The sequence below is a fragment of the Falco naumanni genome, chromosome 1 (genome assembly GCF_017639655.2).
Source record: "Falco naumanni isolate bFalNau1 chromosome 1, bFalNau1.pat, whole genome shotgun sequence".
Lineage (NCBI taxonomy): Eukaryota > Metazoa > Chordata > Aves > Falconiformes > Falconidae > Falco > Falco naumanni.
In genome coordinates this window covers 15,357,197-15,383,144 of record NC_054054.1, presented here as the reverse complement: position 1 = coordinate 15,383,144, position 25,948 = coordinate 15,357,197, and the positions used below count along the sequence as shown (strand labels likewise).

General features: G+C 38.3%; 2 protein-coding genes across 4 annotated transcripts in view; one reads left to right on the top strand and one right to left on the bottom strand.

Moving 5' to 3' along the window:
* NR3C2 (nuclear receptor subfamily 3 group C member 2) overlaps positions 1 to 4,493 on the top strand; it is a 214,141-nt gene extending 209,648 nt beyond the window's left edge. For 2 of the 3 annotated variants that reach the window (XM_040582401.1, XM_040582394.1), the window contains one exon: positions 791 to 4,493. In XM_040582401.1, the coding sequence (XP_040438335.1) occupies positions 791 to 946 (156 nt within the window). In that variant the 3' untranslated portion in view covers positions 947 to 4,493. The remainder of the gene's footprint in view (positions 1 to 790) is intronic. The other variant, XM_040582405.1, reaches the window with a different exon arrangement.
* Positions 4,494 to 8,725: 4,232 nt separating this feature from the next.
* The window catches only part of ARHGAP10 (Rho GTPase activating protein 10), a 155,016-nt gene continuing 137,793 nt past the window's right edge, over positions 8,726 to 25,948 (bottom strand). The window contains exons 21-23 of the mRNA XM_040582414.1: positions 20,383 to 20,514; positions 18,826 to 18,917; positions 8,726 to 9,523 (exon numbers count right to left, since the gene is read on the bottom strand). Of these exons, the coding sequence (XP_040438348.1) occupies positions 9,435 to 9,523; positions 18,826 to 18,917; positions 20,383 to 20,514 (313 nt within the window). The 3' untranslated portion in view covers positions 8,726 to 9,434. The remainder of the gene's footprint in view (positions 9,524 to 18,825; positions 18,918 to 20,382; positions 20,515 to 25,948) is intronic.

Below are 25,948 nucleotides of genomic sequence, written 5' to 3'. Positions count from 1 at the left end.
TAGAAAATTTTATCTTTAAAATTCTCAGCGTTACGCTTAATCCAGTGAGAGAAAGCAAAAGCGTGCTGTTAGCCACCACTACAAAAACAGAGCACTTAAGTGTTGGGGTTTTGTTGGTTTTGTGTTTGTTGGGTTTTTTTTCAAAAAGAAATAATACCCTAAATGTTGTCTCTATAGTTCAATGAGTAGTAAGCAGAAAAAAAGTATGCGTTAAAAAATTAATTTATATATAAATAGAAATGCGTTACCAGATGAACAATTTCATAGGGACTGCGATGCTATAAAACCTGAAACGCTACAGTGTGACACAGCATTCATGTTGTTGAGCTAAAAACATCAGCTGCTCTGGCAGTTGTAGGTTGTGGCCCCTGGAGAGTGGACTGGAAGTTAACCAAATAATCTGATTTAATGAACACGCATCCAGCTGAAATGTAGAGATACGATAGTTTATGGCTGATCTTTTCCCTCTGCGCAGGCGGCTTTATTTGCATAGACGTGGAGTATCTATGAGTTTTCATGGTGGCCCAGTTGCCTGTTAGTGAAATGAAAAGTGCAGTTGCGCTGAAAAATCAAATCTGTGGTATCTTGTTTTTTTCTAGTTAACTGACTTAACGAGCTAAGTAGCACTTTGGGATTTGAGTTCTTTTGTTTGCTTTCTCACCCCTGCAAATGGGCTCCCGAGTCAAAGTAAGGTGCAATTTCTTGGTAATAATCAGTTATCAATAAGCTGTCATTTGCATGCGAATTTCTCTTGTGTTTTTCCTAAAAAGTGCTTCTTTCTGTATTTCAGCTTGTTAGTGACTTATTGGAATTCTGCTTCTACACCTTCCGAGAGTCTCAGGCACTGAAAGTAGAGTTTCCAGCCATGCTGGTGGAAATCATCAGTGACCAGCTACCAAAGGTGGAATCTGGGAATGCCAAGCCCCTGTACTTTCACAGGAAGTGATAGAAAATGTCTTAAATGGAAGAACTTTGCCTTAAGTTTCCCTGTGTTATTCCACACCCATGAAGGACCCAAGAAACCATATTTTAAACATGCTATTTACACTTGTTCAGCAATCTCTGAATAGTCTAAAAATCATACGAAGGGTTTGGGGAATGAAAAGCAGTTGACTTGGATTTGGCAAGACCTAGATGTTTGGAAATTACCCCATAACCCTAAACACTTAGAAAGTGTTCCTGTTCCTCTGGATGAAAAGCCATATCTAGTCAATAACTCTTTGATTTTGATATTTTAACAGATGGAGTTTTAAATATGCCATGTAGTTTCTGGTATTGTTTGCTTGTTTTAAAAGGGTTCGAGAACTAATGAGAACTTTTTAAAGCTTACCCTTGGTTTGCACATAAAACGTAAAGTCAATATGGGGCATTAATATTCTTTTCTTGTAAAAAAACAAACAAAACCTATATATACACACATATACACACACAAACCCTAACGTGTAAAGTAATAACAGAACATTTGGTGTGGAATACTCTGTTATCCCCACCTGTGGCATTTGTTATCCCATGTTATCCCATCACAGATGATATACACTGTGTTAAGTGTCCATTTACTATTTAATTAAGAAGGATAAGATGTGAAAACAAATGCCCTGGTATCAATTTATAGTATCTATTGTGCTGGCTTTACAAATAATTTTTTGCAGTCTTTTGCTGTACTGTACATTGCTGTATGTATAAATTGTGAAGGACCTGAAATAAGGTGTAAGGAACTTTTGTAAATGAGACAAAAAAATCTTTAATGGTTAATAGGATGAATGGGAAAGTATTTTTGAAAGAACTCTATTTTGCTGGAGACTATTTAAGTACTATCTTTGTCTAAACAAACAAGGTAATTTTTTTGTAAAGTGAAATGTTCTGCATGCATAATGAACCGTTTACAGTGTATTTAAGAAAGGGAAAGCTGTGCCTTTTTTAGCATCATATCTAATTTACCATCCTACAGTATCTGTTGTAAATAACCACACTTAACCTTTTCAGTTGTATTTAAGCCTTTCTATTTTCCTCTCTATTTTTCTCCCTTTTGTCTCGCTTGCAAGTGTATGTGACTTGAGCACATCTTAGAAATCCTGCTTCATATTTCTGTAGGAAACTACACTCTGTTGTGTTTGCCACTTTACATAGGTTTCATTTAACAAGACAAATTACGGTCTCTCCAAAGCTTTTGCCAGCTTAATGATATAGTGAGTTCTTGCCCTCTATTCCTTTTCTCTCTCAGGGGAACAGGGGTGAGTAAGATGTTGAATGATTTTTTTTTTTTTAATTAAGGTTTCCCAGATTGTTTGTTTTTCCTTTGACTACTGGACACATAAAACATCTTAAAAGGTCAGATTATTATTTCAGATGGGGGAGAGCGATTTCTGATTATGATGAAGGGAACATGCAGATCATTACAGTAAGTACATTGAACAGATTCGTACTGGTGAGAGGGATGGTCAGGTACTGATAAGGGCAGATTAGCCGAGTAGAATTTTTAGTGATAAACCAAAACCGTATGTAACTTTGTAAGCATTTTTGTAATAATCAAAATAGATCTGAGAAGACAAATGCTCACACTACAAGTTCAACTCGGTCTGATTTTGTCTCAAAAACGTTTTCTCTAGAATAAGACTGCAACGAAAAAAATTTTTGAGGTGACTTTCACTATTTCACAATTCATAAAGCAAATGCAAAATTTTGGGGTAGAATAGAGGACAGGTGAACTTTTCTAAGGCTCAACTGTTGCTACCATATGCTCATGTTTAAATAGAATAGTTTTTCAGAGTCCTAATCTATAGTGTTCTCTCTGGGTGCCACTGGTATTTTTGAGCTCTAGTTTGTCCCTTGGCCGGTCAGAATGTAGCATTTCTTTTAAATGGTGGTTGAATTGAGAATTCTACACCCTTTCCGAGTCCAAATTTTGAGGTGCACTTTGGTGCACCGAAGACAGTCAGTGCTACTTGTCTTTTTAAATGACACCTGCCTTATGCAATGGGTAATCTGTAAAGACTGTATTCAGAGAGGTTTTTCTATATATAAATATATACATACATATATTATTTGCATTTTGGAAGTCTAATTCATAGGCAGATCTTTAAATACTGACCTGCACAGCAATATGAAAGCCAAACTTCCAGCGCGAGATACACAGCATGCAGACTGGTTGTTTACAGTAAAGACACAGTCATACATCCATCTTTTCATTTACTTTTTTTTAAAAAAAAAAAAAGTCTAAAATAGAATATTTCAAAGCCAGGTTCTGGGTGAATACAGTCTGCAGCGGCTTTTTATATTAACAAAGTTACTGCCTCCTTTTCTGTCTCAGAGTAACTTTGCTTGATTAAAATAGCAAAGCCATATTCTACACTTCACTGTTAAATGCCTGTCCCAGTCCAAATTGTTGTCTGTTTGCTCCTATTTTTGTACCTTATTACTTTTAATCTTGGTTTGGTACAATTCATAATTCACAGAAACTTCATATAATTAAACACACTAAATTAGTTTTAAAAAGCAATTTATATCTTTATGCAAAAACGTATGTCTGTCTTTGCAAACAACTGTAAGCAGATTATAATAAATCCTTTACTTTAATCACCTGTTGTTTATGAAACCATTCATTGATTATTATTTTTTGCTAGAGATCATTGAAGTAATAGAATTGGATATAGATGTTGTAAGAGGCAGTATTCTCTTATCAAGGACACTTAAGCAGAATAGCCATCACTTTTTTTATCTAAACCTGTGTACAGAAAGAAAAAAAACAAAACAAAACAAAACAAAAAAACCAACCCAACAACCAAAAATAAAAACCAACCCTAGTTTTTAGCTACCGGGACATTACATTCTTTTGAATTTGTTTAGAATGAAATAGGCATTTGTCTCCTGCAAAATACAAGACAAACTATAAAACACCTTTTAGAAGTGGGCTTCTGTTCATTGAGCTAAATTATTTTGTTGTAAGAAGGAACAGGGATATACAGCAAGAGCATTGTATACACAGTTAAAAATGTAAAATAGTGTTAATGTACTGCAGTGGGTATTTCAGGAATACTACGCATCGTGTGACTGAACAGTTGCACAAAATAGGAAAGACTAAAGTTTGCAATATCAAAATCTTATTAAAAAGATACTTTACAATCAATAATGCAAAAAGCTAATTCACAGGGTGGTGTTTTTCACTGACTTGTTTAAACATTTATGAAATTAAACAATTCTACAGTTAATGCACTTTTAATTGTTTATTAAAGATTTGACTTTTTCTTTTTTTAGAGCAATGTTTTCAGCTGGAGGTCAATGACTTGATAAGATAGACAGCAGTTCTGAGGCCAGGAAGCTCAGAGGAATGTTTAAGAATTCTTGGAGTTTAAATAGATTCCTGGGTGAAAAATAAAAGCAGCCAGCAGTATGGTGTAAACAGTAAAATCTATGCATAATTATGCATTTATAATTAGGGGTTTGCTTCTGTATGTTTAAAGCTTTTTAAATAAATAGAAAATATTGTTTGGTCTTTATGTTAATGTCTGCAAGTACCTATTTTTCTTTTTCCTTTTTTTTTCCTTTTTTTATACAAATTGTACAAATATACATGAATTAAACTGGTTTGATTGCAAGTATTTCTTGCATTTTAATCTCAGATAGGTACTGGTGTAGTCATACACTTCAAGACAAGTTTCTGCTCATCTAGAAATGGTATTAAGTAACAAAGTAACTAACAACGTAATATAACATCTTTCATCATACATCTAGAAATTTGGTTTCATCGAGCTCTATGAATCTGGATGACGCAGCACATATGATGCCTTCAGCCAGCGAGCAGCTACTTACGCTGGAGAATAAGGAATGCCCAACCCTAAGGAATTTGGTTCACTTAACCTGGATAACGGCACTTGCCAAATGACACGCTGACACCGTTACACGCACAAGCTCCATCCCGCTCAAAGAAACAAACCCAGCAGCCAGAGCCGGCTGGCTGCCAGTTCCTCCTTAACCTAGAGCTGCTGCACCCATTGACCAGAGTTAGAATTTCTCTCATGGAAACAGGGATTCACTATTTTATAAATACACAGAGTTTCCCCAGTGACTAAATCAAACTGCCTTCTCAGGGTCAGGTCTTTTCCAATTATAAGTATAGTAAGAGAGTTAGAAGGGGAAATAAAACTCTTGCTGTCCTGGTTTGTTCTGCCGTGCGGTCTCAAAAATTCACTGCTAAGGTCTGTGGTGTAAGACAATTTAATTGCATTGTGGGTTTTTAATAACAAGTTACACAAACTTTTTCTTGCCAAAAATCCTTGCACCTGCCTTCTGTTTGCTGAGTTGTCAGAAGGAAAGAATAGTAGGGGATCAGCAATGTTTAAGAAGAATTTTCCATATGTTTACAAGCAGATGTATCGGTCATATGCTGTTCTAGAAATAAAATGCGATTGTTACTTGAAAACATAACAAAACTTGTAATCTGACCTCAAGGTGGGACACCGCTTGCTTTCAGATATCTACAGAGACTGGGAGTTTACTAAGAAAGGAGTCAAAAAAATGCCCTTTCAAAGATTTTGCTAGGTAAAATGTTAAAAAATATTTAAAAACCATAAGGTTTTTAAGACAACACTTCAATTGTAGATGTCAATAGGATGAAATTTGGTGCTTACCTGTAGCTACTGCAAGCACAGATGAGGGCACGCTGTGGAACTCTGATGTAGAAAACTATGTCCAAGGCACATTCAGCATAAAAGGTGAAACTCCAAGTGAAGACTTTCCATTAAACCATGTTTAGCACCGGTGCATTTACAGCCTACATAATTGCAAACCAGGTAAGAATTGTGAAATGTGTTAAGACAGAGAAACCAAAGAAGAGAGCACTGAGAAAAGCAACTTTCTCCCTGAGTCTTTTCTGTGATGCAATTACAGAGGCTCAGCTAGCAAAAGCTGTAAGCAACGCGGCAGGAACTTATTTTCATTAGAGGGCACATAAATCAGGCAATGAGATTTTTCTTTCACTCCTGATGAAAGACTGGGCATCAGAAGGACATCTGTCATGAGGATCAGCTGGGACAATGATTAACAACATTCAGCAGCCTGAAAACCCCCAGCAGAGTGAAAACGCTGCCCAGCCAAGACACAGAGCTGCGCACTACCCAGTGACTAACACAGACTGTAAAGTCCTACTGAGCCCAGCTAGTCAGGAGTCTCAGCTTTTCCATTAATTATTCAGCAAATACACATTCAACCTTAATTCCCCAGGTGGAGAGATTCAATCTCTGGCCCCCCCAGCAATGGCAAGGCAAATACCATTTTGCATAAAAAGACCAAAATGGGTAGGTTTTTTTTCCTAATTCACCCCCTCTTAATTTTCAGCTTGTTTCATGCATTCACTACCAGGAGTCTCAGCTTTTGAAAACTGACGAGTACCTTCCCCCGTGCACAGCAGCCAGCACACGGCAAGGGAGGAGAAACCCAGCTTGAGCATTAAGCTGAACCTGTACCCACAGCCGTGACACGAGAGTAGTCGCCGACGAGAGGATGGAGTCAGGCCAGACCCAGGGAGAATGACCACTCCTGCTGCCAGACCAAAAGAGAAGATCCCTGCTCTTTGAGGCTTTCTCCACAACCGATTCCCTGTTCTCCCTGCCTCAAGTTAACACTGTGTTACTCTGCTCTTCCCAAATCTACCAAGCCACAGAAGACTGACAAGAGGAATGCCCTAAGACCCAGCCTCAGGAGAAAAAACAATCTCAAAGGATGGGAAAGGGGCCTGACTTTATATGATTTTTAATTTTTAGCATCCTTTAATCTTTACTTCCAAACAGTCAATATGAGGGCATCGTGTACAATGCTGCTCAGCAGTGAGGATGCAGAATGTGATGTGCCACGGCTACTCATCTGTACAAGTCTGTACTCGGCATTAGTATGACCAGGCTGATGTGGAAACCCGTGTGGTGGGTAGCAGTTACCACAACTAAATTCTTTAAGAGGCAGCGTGGTTAGCCTGAAAGCCAAATCTGATCTGGCTCAGCTCACACCGCTGCCTTCAGACAACATCTAGGACGTGAGAAAGTTTGGATTAGTATTGCCTCTGTTCAGTGCATCACTTCTCAGTAGAAAAGTTTTTTTCTTGTTTGGGTTCTGCGTAGCTCCAGGAGTAACAGGAGTCTCAAAACATCTCACCTAAAGGCAAATGGGGTCACAGGACAGGACTGGAAGAGACACTAGGTCTTTTTATTCCTTCTTTATATATCCACCTTTTTAGACAACCGTGTTAAAAGGAAAAAAACCCAAACCAAACCACAGAGCTAGAGCTGAGAAATACATCCAGAATTTTGCAAGACAGCAGCCAGAACAAGATCAAACATGCACTGCACGTTTAAAACAACAAAACAAATGTAAGTGACTTACAAAGCTTGTAAGCTTCAAGTTATCACAGCTTCACTATCTGACAAGCCAGCATACCTAGCTGCCACGCCTACTAAGCTAATAGCAAAGATTTACATTCTCCCTCATCTTTCAACATTGACCACCAACTGGTAGCCATGAAAACCAAGTCTGGCCACACAAACACCACCCTGCCTCCAGAATGACTATTTAAGGCCACAAAAAATGAGCTGATAGAGCTATGGGCCCAGGCGACGTGATACCCAGCCAGAACAGCGCTGTGCCATGTGAACAGATCTGAGCGAGGAAACCTGCGATCTGTTGCTGTATATACTAGTGCAACTATTTCCTTAATACTGAGTCAAGGAGCAAATTAAAACACTTGATCTCCTTCACAGAATTCCAAGTCATCTTTAGTGCTTGTAGCCACTTACAGCCATAGCCACTCTGCCAAGACGAGAATTGCCTGAAAGCTGTATGGCAGAGAGTCGCTGCTCAAGTACCATGAGAATACACCAAGTGAAACTCCTCCAAGCTATGAGGTTTAGTGCTGGAGAGCTGTGCTGACTTGGCCCACCACTGCTCCATCTGGAAATCATTTGTGCATACTCCAGTGGGCTATGCAGTCTGGGCAAAAGAACAAAATAATGGTACGGAGTTAAATCTTAAGGGCGAAAAAAGCCATCCCAACCTTAAGGCAGCATTAACCGTTAACTGGTTTAGTAATCACATTAGAAAAACTTGCAAGCTAAGTATAACTATCTGCACTAAATGCATCAAAATCCATACAGTCCAGTGTAACAAGTACGTAAGCCTGTATTAGCATGTCACCTCATCATATTTTCCTGCATCCTCTCCACTGCCTCCCAGACAGTTGTACTTGAAGGAGAGAAAAATACAAAGATTAATGAAAACTGCATGTAACTTTTTCTTTTTTTTTTTTAAATCACAAGGCACAGATTGATAACACCACAAGATTTCTGGAAGCTTTTTCTATGACCACAGAGAAGTCTCTTACTACTCAAATAGTTCTACAAATTATGAGGCAGCTACTTGAGGACTGTGATATTTTGAAGCATCATTAAGATCTTGTAATTGACAATTACAGGGGAGGAAGAAAGAGAAGCTCAAGTGGAAACTAGACAGACAGACAGACAATAGATAAAATGCAAGATGCCTCCAGCATGCACAAGGATCATAGCCAAAGAATCTCTTTTCCTTTTGGCTTGAGCTTGCAGAGTTGCCTATTTTAAGTGAGGAAAGTTCCCCATCCACTTGGGAGCCTGCTTGAGGCTGACTGCATACAGCTGCCAATAATTATTTCACATCGTAACTTACCGAACCAGAGCAAAATATTCTCCAACATAGGAATACTTTTAGGTCAAATAGCAAATAACATTTTATTTCATTTACAATGATATTTTTGAGTAGCAACAGAACCATGACATACAGGAGCCTGTAATAAAAGTTCATGTGTCTTATCTTTGTAAAATAAATGAAATCATACGCACAATACAAATGAATGTGTTCTTTGAAGACATTTGAAAAATGTCATGTCTCGATACCTATTATTTTACTTACTAGTGTCTGTTCCGTACTGTCTATTCCACTTCGAAATTTAATCTAATTGTCAGCATGATAACTTTTTTTATCCAACAGTGTTTTCCAAACCCAAACAATTCCTGTTAAAAACACTGGTTATCGATGCATAATTTCCAGGACACTAAGTTTATAAAAATCTTCAACTGATAGTTTGGGTCACAGATCAACCAAGTATTTGACTTAAAATGCTAGTTATCTTGCAAACAAACATACCACTACTATTCTTTACAATTGAAAAGAAGCACCATATTAAAAAAATCAGCCTATCCCACCATCCCTCTTGCTTGTCCTCCCACCCATTCCAACCCTTAAAGAATCATTTTTTGTAATTTATATTTGGCAACACTTAATGTCTTTATACAGATGGGGATCTTCAACCCATAGTCAGTCTCTTCATTGATTAAAAGCAGTCACAAAAGAAGAAAGAAGTGACTATAACAAAAATCCATGGATACCATGTACACCTTCTTGGCGTTCAATGCACAAAGCTATAAAAACTGAACATAATTTTGTGGAATAAGTCCTCTCTTCCCATTTAGTGTGCCTTCTAGCCATCCTGGTTCTCTGGAAAATTTCACTGCAAAAGAAAAGGGGAAAAAAATTACTGCATCTTTTTATGTTTGAATTAGTACTTTTAGCTTTAGCTCCGTGACACCAGGCAAAGCTTCTTGTCTGAAATGATGAGTTTAAGAATCTGGCTGGGAAAGATGAGAATGATTAACTTAACTTAAATATCTGCATAATACAGGTGCTTGAACTCCCTTCTGCAAAGCTTACATGGTGGAACAGTTTTTAGGTGCAGGAGATTTCATTAATGAAACAGTAAATGGAACTTAGGACAGGTTTATAAAATAGAAAACCTAGACCCCCTTGAGGAGAAGTCAGAATTCATATCAAACAGTGGGAAATAATTTCAGTAGCTGGGGGCAAAGCAAGACCAAAAACCCGGCTTGAGCAGAGGTGACGAATCTGGAAGCTCAGAGCCACCAAAAAATGGCATAGGACCTTACACTGCATGAAAAGTGAGCATGTACAGCAGTACAAAGGAAACAGAAATGAGCCAGTGTCACTCCAAGGATTGTCTCTTCACAGAGTACAGCTGCTATCAGAAGAGACCAGTGGACAAAATCTGAATCATTCTGGCTAAATCCTCTCTCTGAAATTCAAATACATAGCGCTGGTCACAAAACACCGAGGAAAGGCTTGAATGGCAGTGCCTTATTCCTTATTGTCATCCAAAGTGTTTACCAATGCTGATCTCAAAGTTTATGCAAGAGTATCTGTGAATCTAAAATAAGAAAAATTTCACCTCAGACTAAATGCTTCACAAGTTACTCTGTGAGCAACAGACCTAATTAAATCTGGCTTCCTGTATATATTGTGACCACATTTGAAAGGAAGTTTAGAAAGAAGCACAAGCCTCATTTCTTTAGAAAACAGTCTTGAAAGTCCTTGAATTCCCCTATCAAATTCCTCAAAAGAATATGATACAGGTACCTACATAACTGTAAAATCCCACACTTACAACGACCCACAATATTCTCTACCATATTAATTTATCCTCACAGCGCTTCTGAGACAGACATTATTTAGGGAAGAAATCAAATGCTGAAACATGCTGCCAGCCATGTCAATGCTTTATTTAAAACACATTAACACATTGAGGAATGTGATATTTGTAGCCTTCTACAAATCAGGGAAATAACAGTTAAGAGAGCGCAACATGTTAAGCAGTCTCACTTTCAAAAGCATTGTAAGACTCTCAATTTGAGCACTAAAAACATACCTTCCACTAGTTTTTTCCTGTGTCCTGTTATTGTCAAACAGCGAAGCTAGAACCTTTGCTCTGAAACCACATTTTAAACAACAGCTATACCTCCAAGGAATCCAGTAAACAAAACTGCTTTCAAACGATACTGACAGTTTAGATTCAGAACAGGAGTCTGGGCTTATATTTATAATTAATATGTTTAACAGAAAGGTTCCAAAGGAAAAAAAATGCATAGAAAATTACCTTTTAGGATCTCTGTGCACATAGTAACTTACATTATTAGTAGTAATTAGCAGACCCTCCTCTCCCTTTGTCATTTTTATTCCACAATTACAGAGTATATACATGCATTTGAAACTGCATTGCTGACACTACCACAAACCTCCCTCCGGCAGCTCCACCGCAGCAGCTGTAATTCCACCCTTTCCAGCAAAACAGGCCAGCAGCTCCAGTGGGCAGCCAAACCTCTCCCTGAAGTCTCCCATGCCTACAGAATACATCTGTATTACAGGAAACAAACTCAAAAAAAATGACAGATTAGGAAGAAAAACAACTAGAAAACCTGGAAGTAGGAAATTTCTACTTGTCCTCTGGAGCTCAACGTCAATTTACCCTTAGAGACAGGATAGGTATTACTGGTGCGTGAGCATCTGGAAAGGCCTGGTCAAAAAGAGGGTAGCCCTCATCTGAGAGGATCAAACTGAAATTTAAAGTCGCCTAACATTTACCAGGGGGAAGAAATGCTCAAACTATGCTGAATAACTTGGCTCACACAACAGCACACTTCCAAAGAAATATTTTCTAAACAAGGTTGATAACACAATACTGAACTGCACCACGTTCAGAGATAACGCACGATGGCCAAGCAATTGCACTTAATTGGACTTGAGTGGCACCACTTTTCACCCCAGAAGGCTACACATGGACCGTACGACTGAGCTCTGTGCTTGGAAAATTAAGTATCGCACATGTATGTTACACAGCTCAGGGCCCCGTTATTAGCAGAAGTTTCTTGTAGACTCTATGAAGACTGAAGTAAGAATTAGCACTTGTTTTACACCTAAGATCACCAGTTCGATAGATCAAGTCTTTTTTTACAAAACGCACAAGTAATAATTCTTAATATTCAGCAACTGTGGCCACTGTCATGTTGGGTAAGACTTCTGCCCCCATTCAAATCACCTTATGCAAGAACAGTTAAGATACCTACATACATCACTGACTTCTGTAGGCAAATGATATTAATGGGGAAGCTGTCCAAATGTAAAGCTGCTTTAAGCTCCAATGATCCTGTTTTCTTTGCTAATCCATTTCCAAAGTATAGCATAAACCAGCACGCATTCATTTAAAATAAAAAACACTTTACCACACAAAAGACATTTTTCCATCATGCGCAGCTGCTCTTAAACCTAGGACGCAGGCTATTTCTGGAAAAAATACCCTGCTCAAGAGAAGTGGTTCTGTAGTGTCCCCTTTCTGTCATCTCTTCTCAGTCACCAATTATTACAGTTCTTAGGACTTTCAGGCCTGCCTCATTTAAAAGTACCTTGCTGCAGAAACTACACATTTGGCCTTAAAAGTACAACTCGTTATTGGACAAATCATCCTATAGGACTAAGTCTCATGTTGGCTAGGGACAGGAGGGGGACTTGTAGTATAAAAGGTACAGGACAGAGAACTACAAATGAGTGTTTTCAGCAAGGTTAAATGATTGTATATAGCAAGACCGCACAACAAGACTAACCAAAGAACCATCACCTCTTAGGACATTGGAAACAGCAGCAAAGTTGAGAGCCCAGAGCGAGACAGCGGCTTCCTCAGTACCTGCTGCAAGGCTATTACAGCAGCTTCCCTCCAGCAGAGACAAAGTGTAGAGAAGGAAGATGTCTGACCATCAGTATGACGGCAACTGCTGCAGAACAATCACCCCAACTCAAACGGGCCAACATAGCCAACAGACTTTCAACTTGCAATAAGATCTCCAAGTAAAAGCTTTTTCTGATTGCATGTAGCCAAGAAACACGACAAGGGTGACTTGGCATTTGCAGCATTTATTCTTACCTTTCTGTATTCTCCATAGGAAATAGCTTCAGTATTGCCAATGTTACGATTACCTAACTGCAAACACATACAATTCACAAGCAGCTCTTCCCAGAGACTCAAGGCTATAGGCAGACCTTGCTCTGCTTTGGCAGCTCAAGTGTGTCACAGATCTTAACAAAAAAAACAAGAGCAAGACTCATTTCCACAATGGTATTTGTTCATTGCCTAGTTGCCAGTAACTTCAGCAGGACTGAATCAGGCACCAATTTCCACACCTTTGTGGAAACTAGCTGTTTTGGGAGGACACAGAAACAGGGGAGGGAATCTAACACGCATGGTGCCTGGCACAAGAGGGCCTCCCTTTTGGATGGACTGCTTTGCCAAAGTAATGACCCCAACGAGCTACATAAATGAGGATTGCATTTTGTGGGCAACAGAAATCTCACTGCTAAAACCACTACAACACCAGAATACGCTTCCATAGAACTCAATCGCCCTGGCCAACTTTTCACCAGGAAATTAAATTAAAGCAACAAAATGTGCTTGCAAGCCCTGTGTGCTTAGAAATCCCTATGGGCTTTTGAAACAATCCCAATGGGTAAAGTTGACCACAGAGATGCAAAAACATTAAGCATGCTTAGGGTTAGCATGGAATTTGAAGTTTAAAAACTTGCTGTTTCCCCTAAGTATGTTGTGAGAAGCAGAATTATTTTGTGGACAGGACACCGGGTTAGGAGTCAAGGGGTCTTCCTCCTGACTTTGCTGCAGATTTACTGTGTGACCACAAATAAAACAGTCTGCCTATAAGGCCTCAGGCTTGTGAACAAAAGCAAACACACTGATATACCATGACAAATTAGTGAAGGCAGAATTCAGCTTGTAGACTGAGACTTCCCTATATAGTAGTGTCTGAGCTCCTGTTACAGCTGGGGGAGATCTAGTCAATATGACAGTAGAGAGCATGCCAAAAAAATAATCTGGCTCACCCTAAACCAGGGCGAGTGGTTGGTCAACTGAGTTGCTGCTGAGTTCCCTGCACTATGACTTGGTGACCTGTACGTAGACACTGAGACCTGGGGCCTTTATCCTGAATTGCTTGGCTGTCAGGTGGGATTGGAATCATCTCTGACGGTCCCACATGCACACCAAATGTAAGGTGAAACACATCAGTTTAAACATCTACCATTTTAATGTTTCTGTCCCGGAGACCAATGCTTCTACAACACCATTGGCAGGAGCAAAGTCAGGCTGGTTAAGGTCAATCTACCTTCAGTGGCTTTTTAAAACTTCTAGCAAAGTCAGTAGGAATTTGGTGGTGCTCATCTGGTACTTTTTATTGGTGAAGTGATTGTAACTTGCAGCAGCAGTTTGAGATAGCTTCCTCCAAATGGCATGGAGCTATCTGAAAAGAAGAACATCTGTACACTCAGTTTCTCCAGATGTAAAATAGAGATAATTCATGCACATGAATGTTTCCAAGTGCTTTGAAATCCACAGATGAAAGGTGCACAAAGAAGTAGCTTTGTCCTCTTTTTTTTACCTCAACAAAAGAATTATTTGCACATGGAGTGCAATACAGTATTTTGGGAGTACTGTTTCTCTTTGATGTAAATCCTTCGTTCATCAGTACCATAAAGACGGACAGTCCAGAAGCCACAGCACGAGTAAGAAGGAAGAGAGTGCCTTGGAGTCAAACCCACGAACATTAACTAAGGCTGGCACTTTGTAACACTAAGAAAGATAAAGAGGGGTGACAACAGCTGTGTGAACACAGCTTTTTCTGTTCCTTCTATGCTTGGTAGGGACAATGGGTGCCACACCTTTCCTGAAGAAAATTACTGTAACAAAACACTTTCTCAGTTTTCCTCGTATTTTCTCTCCCCTAAAACCTGATTTTTAAAATTGTAAAAAGCCTTGATGAGAGCTGCATTGACAAGTGTTCAGGAAGCCTTCCTGCTAGCAATACTGCCAAGGAATTTTGTTGTGTAAACACTACTTACCCTATCCAAAACACTTCTCCCTAGTGAAATTCCCATTTACTGACTTCTAAGCAGTCTCTTTTCAAGAACCAGAAATTTAATAACACTTGGCTCCAAGGCTGGCAAGGTTTCAATGCCAGGCAGTCTGATTATTCTTTCTATGATTATTGGGAATATCTGCTTCAACAACAAAAATATACAGCCAGCACATGTCTCCCTCAATCTCAGATCATACTCTCTCTTCTTCCCGTATGTGCCCTTATCCAGCTGCAAACTCTTCAAGCTTTGCCTCTAACCACTTGAATTACATTGTTATGCACTGTCAATAATATAGCCTGTAGCAACGAGGAAATAGAAATATTGGCAGAGCCTAAGGTAAAATGAAGATTTTTGTAAAAAAAACTTGTAGAAATTGTTCAGATGACATTACTCCTTGTCTTACACAACTCAAATAGGAAACTTTGCCTTTTCTTTTTAACTTACCAGATGGAGCCTTAGCATTTACATTCTATGACACGTTCATGGAAAGATTGTGGGATTCGGAGTAGCACCATGTACATGCAATATTGAAAACACCTGAATATGCAAATGTTCAGCTTCTACTGATTCATATCAGGTGATGTAAAGCTTAGTTTAAAACAGTAGTAAATCTAACCTTGTCGGCCTGCAACAGAAACAGTTATTTTTCCCCCCATTTAGAAACAGGAAATGGAGACAGAAGTAAAGGTTAAACTCTTACCTCCTTGCACCAGTATTACATTTAACAGCTATGACAGGCGCAAGACTGTACTTCATTAAATGCCATTATCCTGTCTCAGGCTACAGCAGCCAGAAAGATTCATCCAGGACAATAACAGGTAAGAGCAAACTGCTGCAATCAACAGCTATGGATCAAGAGAGACAAAATAGAAAAAAAAAAAACAAGGGAAGGGAAGGGAAATGAAAGAGAGAACGGAACAAAGCAGAAAAGAGAAGGAAGAGAAAGGAAAAAACCCTCAATAAACAAACAGTGAGAAGTGAAAGAGACAGAATTAGAAAAGTGAGACAGGCAGGGTGGAGAAAGGAGAGACAGCTAAAACCTTCACTAATGGAAGCAGCACTTCTTAGTAGACATTAATTTAACAGTTACTTTAATGGTTGATACTAGCTGTATGTCAACTTGATTGATGCGTTGTCATTTTGATAGTTAAGGTTATTGGTAGAGCTGAAGAATTGATGTATTATTACTTTAATTCTTCATTTGGGGGCTTTATTAGGGCATATGGGAATTTAAATTGAGTAACTAAAGAATCTGAATTGATTCATTGGAATCTGATCCCAGCACAGACACAAGGGTGACTACCACAAAAAGGAAAAGCCTATATGAAGGCATTTCAGAGGTTTCAAATATGGAGACTGTTGTGCATTTTTAATGAGAATACCTTTCTATACAGACAGAGCCATCCATGACATAACCTATTGGGAACCACCATGGAACGTCCATTAAGTTACTACATATATCCAGTCACTGCCTTATTACTTGCACGCTCATCTTTTTTCCACAGCCTGCCTTAGCTGAGAGCCCTGCAGGGCAAGGACAATGCCTATAAAATAACCAGGATACGGTGGAATAAATCAAAACAAGAGTATTTAAGGAAATGTGATCTTTCCCATTGGAAATATGAAATTAGGTTTTCAAAATGCAGTCCACATGACCTCTTCCCAAGCTTCCAACCTTATTCGTATGATGACATGGAAAAAAGTCTTACAGTTGAAACATTTCTCCACAGCTGCCGAAGAGTCAAATTTCATACTTGTTCTTGGACAATCCAACTCTCTAGCTGGAAAACTCAACTCGGGCTGTAATGTACCAAAACCACGTAGCTTTGCCATAACTTCTAGTGATCTCTTTACACAAGAAAAGAATCTTAACATTGCTCTCACACAAACACACCACACAGAGGCAACTGCTTCTTGAAAGACTTTTTTATCCCATGGCAACACAACAGGTATGCAACCTTGCTGTTCTGTGTTAGAAAGGCCTCTCTTCTATGTATCAGATTTTTTCCCCCATGCGCTAGATTTTTCCCCTGTACGCAGTTTTATGTGTGCTGAAGATCCCTATCATTCATGTTTTAAAAAACTTAAATTAAAATAACTGGTGTTAGAGACTTTTAAAAGAGCAATCATTTAGCTAATTCATATTTAAAAGGTTTCCCACCTAACCTGATTCAGACGCGATTTGCCTGTAAGGCAGCTCTAATTGGAAACATCAAGTATGATTCTGTAAAGTGGGTCCTAGTAGGGAAGAGCCTAGCAGGTACTCCAGACCACCTTATGCCGCAAAAAAAGCAGAACTGTAGGCTGGACCAGGCTTACTATTTATTTGTTTGGGAGGAGGCTGAGGACAGGAATGTCCTGTGTTCTGTCTGCTTTAAAATAAGTATCACAAAGGTGGCAAAGGAGATGTCTATATGCCATTTTTTTATTGTTGTTATACATGCTTTAAAAAATATACTCTGCTGAGCTTCCCATTTTTTTCAGCTTGTTAAGCAAATTAGGAACATCCACTGGAGCTGAGGAGGACAGGATGGAAAGATTTTCATTTATGAGAAAAACTTTCCCACACACACTTTTGATCCAGTGCTAACAGAGTTAACAGGGTGCATTTTGGCAAATATAAGACATTTAGTTAGCTTTTTAATGCCTGCAGGTTGATGTTTTCCAGCTGTTCCAGACTGTGTACTTTTCTCTTTTTCCTGCTGGATGTAAACTGGGAATCTGGAATACTCCTCCCTTATTGGAGATCTAACCAAAGATTCTCACACGTCCTATGTGAATGACTGGGCAGTACATCCCTTAAGTGCATTAGGTCATGCTGAATTAAACACCACCTTCCCTCTGGAAAGCATGTCTCAGATTTCAGACCTGGTAGCAAACTAAAAGCTAGGGATGGATGAGAAGCAAACAGGCATCAACACAGAGTTTCCAGATTCTTTAGATAATGCCTCTTACTACCCTCCCTGTCTCTAGACAGACTGGAAGACTAAAATACTAGTCTCAGCACTCACAAGGTTCTTAATGATGTAATTCCCAGATCACTTTGAATCCCTCAGCCTGCACAAAGCTTGGATGAAGATCTGACCAAACTTAAGAGTCTTCTGGGTTTTAGTATGAACGTAATTTTTTTATCAAGGTCTTGTAACAAACAATGGCCTTACCATGCTGCTGCTTTGAATCAATTACTGCTTAGAATTATTATTAAATTGCATTCAATTAACAAGAATTGCTGAATTTGTCCAGGCCCAGTTGAGCCATTCCATACCATCTCTTTCTTGTCATAGGAATTTCCTTGTGATAGGAAGAAACTACACTCTAGTGTAGTCTTCTACATCTTCAAGAGATTGTATTACAATATTCATTGGCATAAGGCTTAAAAACTGTAATAGTTCCTGTCAGTTTGAACTCCCTTTGCAGCTCTTAAGGAGTAGAGCCATGGAAGTTCACCGAAGAGCAACACAGTCTTGAGCACAAGAATCACTGCTTGGATGGCCATATTTAATACTACATTTGGGTCTACAGAAATCTTTAAACACAGGCCTTCAATTCTGCACCTCAGTGAATATTCCTTTTTCTGCAAGTATGTACACACCTAAGGCAGCTCTTGATCCAAAATGTAAACACTCCCTTGTCTCTAGCAATCACCCGATTTACCTGCAGCTCTGCTTTCTTCAAAATCCTTAAACAATTTTTGTTAAATGAAAGCTCTATGTTATTTTACAATGGCAATTCACATTTTAAAAAATACAGTTTCATAGACCAAGATGTTTTTCTCCATTGCTGAATACCTATTTTGGTACTACAACACGCTACTGAAAAATTAGACCAACTGAAAGAGTCTACTCACCAGAAATCAGAGGCGTTGCCTCATAGCGCTAAGTAAATGCTAAGTAGCTTCTGTGTACCAGAAATCTTCTACGTCACCAACTGTGTGCCATCAGCAACATTGGCAGAATAGCAGTCAGGCTTGTATTTTTATCCAAAGCCATTTTAGCAGTTTTGTCTATTTGTTTTTCATTGCTTTATATTTACTCAAGCAGTACTCACCATCTTCAAAAATTGCTCCTATCTGAAATGATAATTCAGAGCTATGTTCTGCTTCGCACGGATAAACTGCTCTTGCTTTTCGGGGGGCAACGCTGAAAAATGAAATTAACAATTTTAGTCATTTTTTACTATTATGAAGACACTCTCCTTTCTCAACAATTTTCTCTCCATTCTCACTTGGAGATGACAAACTTTAAACACAATCTCTCATGCATCATTACAGACTTATAATTCATACACACAAATGCCAAAGCTGAAGCTTCACAGCTTACTGTTGGCATTTCTGAATATCATACTCCCAACTTTATGCACACTTATTTTTATGATAGTTGAACTTGACTTTCAACTACAGTTAAAATTTTGCCAAGTGCTAATCAGCAATGAAATCAATAGTAGGCAAAGCATACTATACTTACTTTACAGACTAATCATCATTATGTCTTCTAAAACATTTCTTCCTGAATCTTGCAATTCAGCTTTTCACTATCACTGTAGAGAATTTCCTTTTTATATTTGTTTACAATACAATTACTAGAGTACTGAAGATGCTTTATTGTCCTAAAGACAGTAACGTTTCTAACATTTCAGGCAGTTTTTAGAGGTGTTCCCAGGATGCTCAGTAATAAGCTATCAATATTAATTTGTCCAAAGTACTCATTTCTCCAAGTACCATAAGCAGAAATCTTGGAATATATATTTTGGCACAATTCAATTAATCACGTCTTTGCGAACTGACAGTTTGCTGCTGCCCAATGATGCTTTGTTTAGACACAGCACCCACACCATTAAATCATCTTTTGTTTAGCCCAGGCAACAACAACTACACATAAAACATTTGGAAAGATTCTCCCTGCCCCAAGAAACTCGCAGTCAAATAGACAATGCAGTTCTGGTGCAAAATGTGTCCAGTAATGAGAAATGGAATTTTGTTACCAAGTGTTGGAAATAATTTATGAAAATACCAACAACTTTAATTAGAAAAGCAAATGTTGTAAAACTTGAAGGAAAAAGCTAAGATGGTGAAAACCTTCAAAGGGAAAAGTTAAAATACTTCAAAAGATGGACAACAACATGGAAGGAAGCAGAAACAGGATAGAAGGAAAGAGGCCAAAAGAGTGAAAGAAAAGAATGAAACCACAGAGACAGGTAAATTAAAACACGGGAAAGTCTTTCAGAGGCAAGATGGCTAGGTTAAGAAACTTAAAATTTGCCATGGGTGGCTACAGAAAAGAATCTTTATTTTAAAGACACTGTAAGAGAATCACTGCAGTAGAGAGACACTATGAACTGCCCACCCAAATCAAAGCCTGCTTGTAGTAACCAACAAGCCACTTGCTCAGTCTGGGTGGCTCCTACAAGGAGGGTGTGAAGGTGTTTAAAGGAAATATAAGACAAAAGTAGATGTTATTTTTGTTCTGTCAGAATTGCTAAGGTTGAATTTCTTGGTTCGCAGTCAACATTCACATACGCAGAAGACATGAATTAGCGATTGTTAAAAAGATACAGAAAAAAAGGAGCCAAATAAATAACCAGCAAAAGTTGAAGTGTACATCATACCTTTCCACTGCTCTGTCACTCCCAGCGGCAGGGTTAGGGAAGAAGAAAGTGGATCCTGCAGTATTTGTTGCAGCTGTGTTAGCAGACGGAGTATTCATCCACGAGACCATTGACGGGCGGCTTTGACCAGAGCTAAGAGGAAATATATTCAAAGTAGTATTAACAAGGTGAAAAAAATTTCTTTTCTTACTAAAATGTTTGAATCTTCCTAACTAGATAACTAGTTAGATTCACATATTCAAAACCAGTAATAATGTCAAGCTGATTTTGCAGACATGGCTATTGTATGATTCTGCATTTCCTCCTTGAAAGTATTCTCCTACATGCCCTACATCCTAAGCTAAGATGAATTACCTGAGGTATGATATAACCAATAAAAAGACAAAATTCCACATTCCTTATCTAATAAAGACAGATACAATGAAACTGCATACAGCAGGCTATTATTTGAGCTGCCAGTTTGCCTTTACAAGTTTTGACGAATCTATTTAAAAATCTTCTCCATGCTGTACTAAGGCATGTACCACTGGGAAGATTTCAAAAGAGGCTGCAGCTATTACAACATTGGGATCACGATGCTGCCTCTGGATTGAGATCTCACTGACATAACTGCATAGATGATGCCCCAGTGGCTGCCCTCAGGAATATGCCGTTCAAATACATGTTAAATAAATGGCTGAGCACAAAGTTGCCACAAGAGAAAAAGAAATAGCAGCCAAGGCTAAAACTTTTATTAGTCATTGAAAAACATACAAAGTCCTCCCCAACATAAAGGATGTTCCTAATTTTATACCTTAAAGAGCTAAAGCGGTCCAACACTGGAAGGCTTTCTTTCACCGCATGGACAGAACAACAAATAGTCTAAACATTTAATGTTAGCATACCTTTGGAACAAAGAGTGGGACTTCAAGCAGTTCCTAAGCAGAAACAGAATTAAAATCATTCACACACAGCTTTCACACAGGAATCATCACTCAGAAGTACAGACTTCACAATACAGCATTTATCAGTTCGTCCTATTCCAAGATTAACTTCTTAGATAGCATAAATCCTCAAAGTACCACCAAAATCCAGGAACCCAGACAAGAAGGTTTCTGCAGAGATGTAAATGCAACCTAATCAAGGTGGATTAATCTGGTCAAGATTCTGTGGGGTGTAACTGCACACCTAATCAAGGTGGATTGACCAAAAGCAAAAAAAGGATCAACAATAATTGTAAATGAATAAAAGAAAGCAGGAAACCTAACTTACATAGCTGAATTTAGCCTTCATGTTCACTGGGACATTTAATTTCTAGAAGAAAGAATGACTATTGTTGGTTTGCACAACATGGTTTACAACCAAATTCAACTTTCACAGACTGATTTTCCTAGCCAATACATCTCATAGTCATTCTAGCAATTACATAGTTAAGCAGACATTTATTTTTATTATTAATTTTTAAATTTAGTACATTATAACATGGTGAATGGCACATTCCTTATTTAACAAGGCAATAGTTTTTCCTTTGGATCTGTGTCAGGCAGCATTTGGATGAAAACTGAAATTCACAGTGTATGAAAAACAGCATTCTACAGTTAATTCCATGAATAAAAATGCAACTTAGATGTGCTGGAATCATAACCAAAAGGGTTTATCAAAACGTGCTCTGGTTTTAAAACTATCACATTTACCAAATAAAAGAAGGAATCATACGTAAAAAACTGAATTAAAACTGTACTGTGCTGACTAGGAACATATTTCTTGCTAAACTTTGGGAAGAGGACATCTAGTCTGCTTCACCACTTCTGAATCTTCCACTATACAAGTATTTACATCTTCCAATAATTACACACCTCTGAAGATGAGCACCTACATAATTTTGCTGTTTACTTTTACTTGAACTTGTCCTTTTCCATTTTTAGGTAATCATAGAAAACTTTTCCTCAGGTAAAACAAAAACCTTCAGCTAGAAGTGACATTATTCAGCAACAAAAAACTAAAAGTGAACCCTAGCATTTCTATTATTTTCTCTAAATACTGAGGATAAAACATTTCTGAATGGTACCGTAAGGTTTATAAAAGTTTGCTAGAAAGTAGATTATTTCTCCCTCAGGTGCAGAATTACGTTTTAACTCAGTAAAATAAGAGGTGAACCTAAGAGAAAAGTTTTTCAAAAGTGAACTAAAAAAAGTATCCTACTTGCATAGACTAAACTATTATACTTAAAACAATCGGGATATTTAAATAAAAACCATTTTCCTTGTCCTCTTTTTATTCAATTCAAATCAATTCCAACATTAAGATTGGTGTCAGGCTCACTTCTGAAAGTGGTAAAACTACAGAAAATAGAAAAATAATACTCCAAGTATATTGCCTGAAGAGTATTAAAATGCCTCTAATGCAAACTAAGCACAATTCAAGAATATTCTACCAAGTGGTCTTCTCTAGTGCATACTTCAGATGGGTGTTGTTTGATTTTCAACAAGTGAATAATAAAATCCTCCACATATTAAATATTTCATTGAAACATGCATCATATTAATCTATGCAACTTACTTGATCAGCTCTAGAACAACACACACCACCTGCAAGTCACAGGATTAATGATTTCAAAACAATACTTAGAACAGAGAAGACACAAAAGATACCCTCTGACCCAGGAAAGCAACGGTCATTCATAAGAATATTTGGAATAAATACCAGATGATTTCTCACCGAGACTTGCCGAGAAAAGAAAAAAGGAGGAAAGGCATGCGAATAAAGGAACAGAAGATGAAATAAAATGTTCAGATCCATGTCATGGTACGTTTATTTCTCAAGTTACAGGACTCAACAAGAAGGATAACCTACCAACTAGTAAGACTACACTGTCCTTTACCAGTCAGCATTATATAAAAGCATATGAAAACTAGCAGATTTTCTATGAAATCCGAGCCATTCCAACAGCTCTAATGGAAAAACGCTCCAGAAGTGCAGGTACATGGAGCACTGGGCTGTTCCCTCCCCCACTTTTTGATTAATTCCCTTAATACATATCAGCTGTAGTGAAATCACTGCAGCACAGCTCCTGAATTTGCCTGTCACTTTCAGCTCCTAGTTACCGAGCAAGAGATCATCCTCTAAGATACAGCGGGGGGTGGGACAGGACATTTTTCAATAGCAATAGTTTCACCATATTTAAGAAGGAAAAAAACCCCAAAACCCAACTTAAAGTATTAAGCACATTATAGAATTTCAGGGTTTGGGGTTTTTTAATTATTATTTATTTACTGTACTTGGCTATCTCAGGAGCCATTTAATTTTATTATTAAAAAAGAAGGTTTTACTCAATAGTAAAAATCAGTCCCAATGTTGTATGTGTAAGCAATAAACTGCTGGATATTTTTTTTTTTCTTGAAAAGATTATTGTGGTAGCAAAGTTACCTTGCTATAAAGCTTTGCATGCTTTGTTTATAAAGATTATGACATATTAGAAAGCACTACGTATCTTATCATATAGCATCTCAACTTTAAGAAGGTACATTGAAAAAATACTTTCTCCTATGGGCTAAAACGAAGGGAATGCATTTCCTGTGAGGAGAGAAAGAAAGAAGAAGGAAAAAAACAAAAAAAGCCTGACATCACCATCTCTCTTTGAGAAAAAATGCTATTGTCTGACATAGTGAACACTGGGAGAAGGGAGGAGGGGGAAATGGCCTTACTGAAAATAAGCTAGAGATTTTGTACTGATATTCAGAAACAAACTCCTGAAAACAAGATTTTATTGGATGTTTATCTGGCTGGTTCCTAAGGTAACACAGCTAAAGAGCAGCCTCTTATCTTGAGAGTGAAGAAGAGACTCTGTGAAAAAAATCTACACTGCAACTCCTGAGAAAAAAAGGGTTGTTTCATAGATGAGTTTGGCAGCCCCATGGTTGTGGTATCACAGTGTTTGGCTGACAAACTCAATGAAAGTGTTCTTAAGAGGTTTCATTATAAGATGACACAGTATATCAAAAGGTGTTGGCTATTTCTGATTCGATATGCAATCCAATACTCTCTACCACCAGACAATCATCTTCCCGCATGTTAAAACCCCTATGCCTTGGTGAGGCAGGGGAGCAAAAAAACACATGGACAAAATTCTAGAAATTGTCCCTAGCTGCAGCAAAGCTGGAGACAAAACAGAAGGGCAGCATTTCCTCATCTGTGTTCCCTCTGAAAAGAAACTCCACCTCCAAAATTTAAAGATTGTAACATGCGTGCTAAAGTCCTGAACCCTCGTTTATACAGAACACATTAGCCAGCACTGAAATAGAGGTTTTGTTAAACTTGGATTGTGAGGTCTCAGTGAAGCAGCTAAAACATTAGTGAAATGATCTTTCCTGCCAGTCTGGTAAATCTGAAGCTAATGACTACAGCAGCTAAGTTAAAGCATTTTTAAATGATAATTCAGACAAAGCAAAAATGAAGTATGTACATCCAATAAGCTTATAGAATACTGCCATTCCTTTTTGAAAAAAATAATAATAATGAGGGGGCTGTGTTCCCTGGAATGATACAAAAAAAGGAGAAGGGAAAAGAAATGAAAAGAAGGGAAAAAAACCAAAAAAAACTTAGCTCATCACAGTGGTTGCACCCACAACTCTCCCTGCTCTGAGCACACATACCACTTAACCCGTGCTCAAACAGCGGGGCTGCTGTCAAGCCCAGCTGCCTACCCCACTGGAAGACAAGGAGATGGCAAGGTCTATCTTGTATGAACCACATGACTAATTTATATTATGCCCATTTCAAAGGAGCTGCAAAATAAGGGCTATTGCTCTGCTTGCATAACAAAAGGGTACAAAAAGAAGTGCCTGCTCCGCTAAACCCACTCTCAAACTGCTGAGTCACTGAAGAGGTGGCAGCTGAAACAAAAACAAACTGCAAAATAAGCACAATGACCAAACAGCTGTTAAAGCAATTTCTTTTAATAAAATAAGATGATGATATTAGATATTATAAAAAGTTTTCAAGACATGGAAACTGAAGTCACTCATCATTTATGTAAAACTGCAAATTCACACGACTGCCAGAAAGTACAAAAAGAAACTATTTCAATTTTAAGGAGACTACAGATGCAGTTCTACTGATGTAGATATAACAAGGCTGACAGGAATTCATTCAGCAGTCAAACAAAATTAATAACTATCTCCAAGGCTTCTGTTACGTGCAGAGCACCACTATTTCTGCCCTCCCTTGCCATCTGATGGCTCTTTTAACATCAGTTTCCGCACTGGGAATTTGAACAGCCTGCAACTTCACGAAGAGTGAGTAGCTTCTTCACAACCTGGTCACAAAGACCCTGAAAGCACTCAGGATGCTGCACAGCACAGCTTTCATGACCATTTTGAAAGCCTCTGTGTATATTAAAAACCCAGAGATGATGCCCATAGTGTATCACATATACATCACTGAGCTGGATAACAGAATATTTCAGTGCCAGGAGAATCAATAAAGAAGAACTGTGAAGGAAAGAAAAGAAAGACTGGATTATTTCCTCTGCCACTAGATCCTTGCGTATTCCAAGCCATTTACACTGGTGCTTCTATTTCTCCTCTGG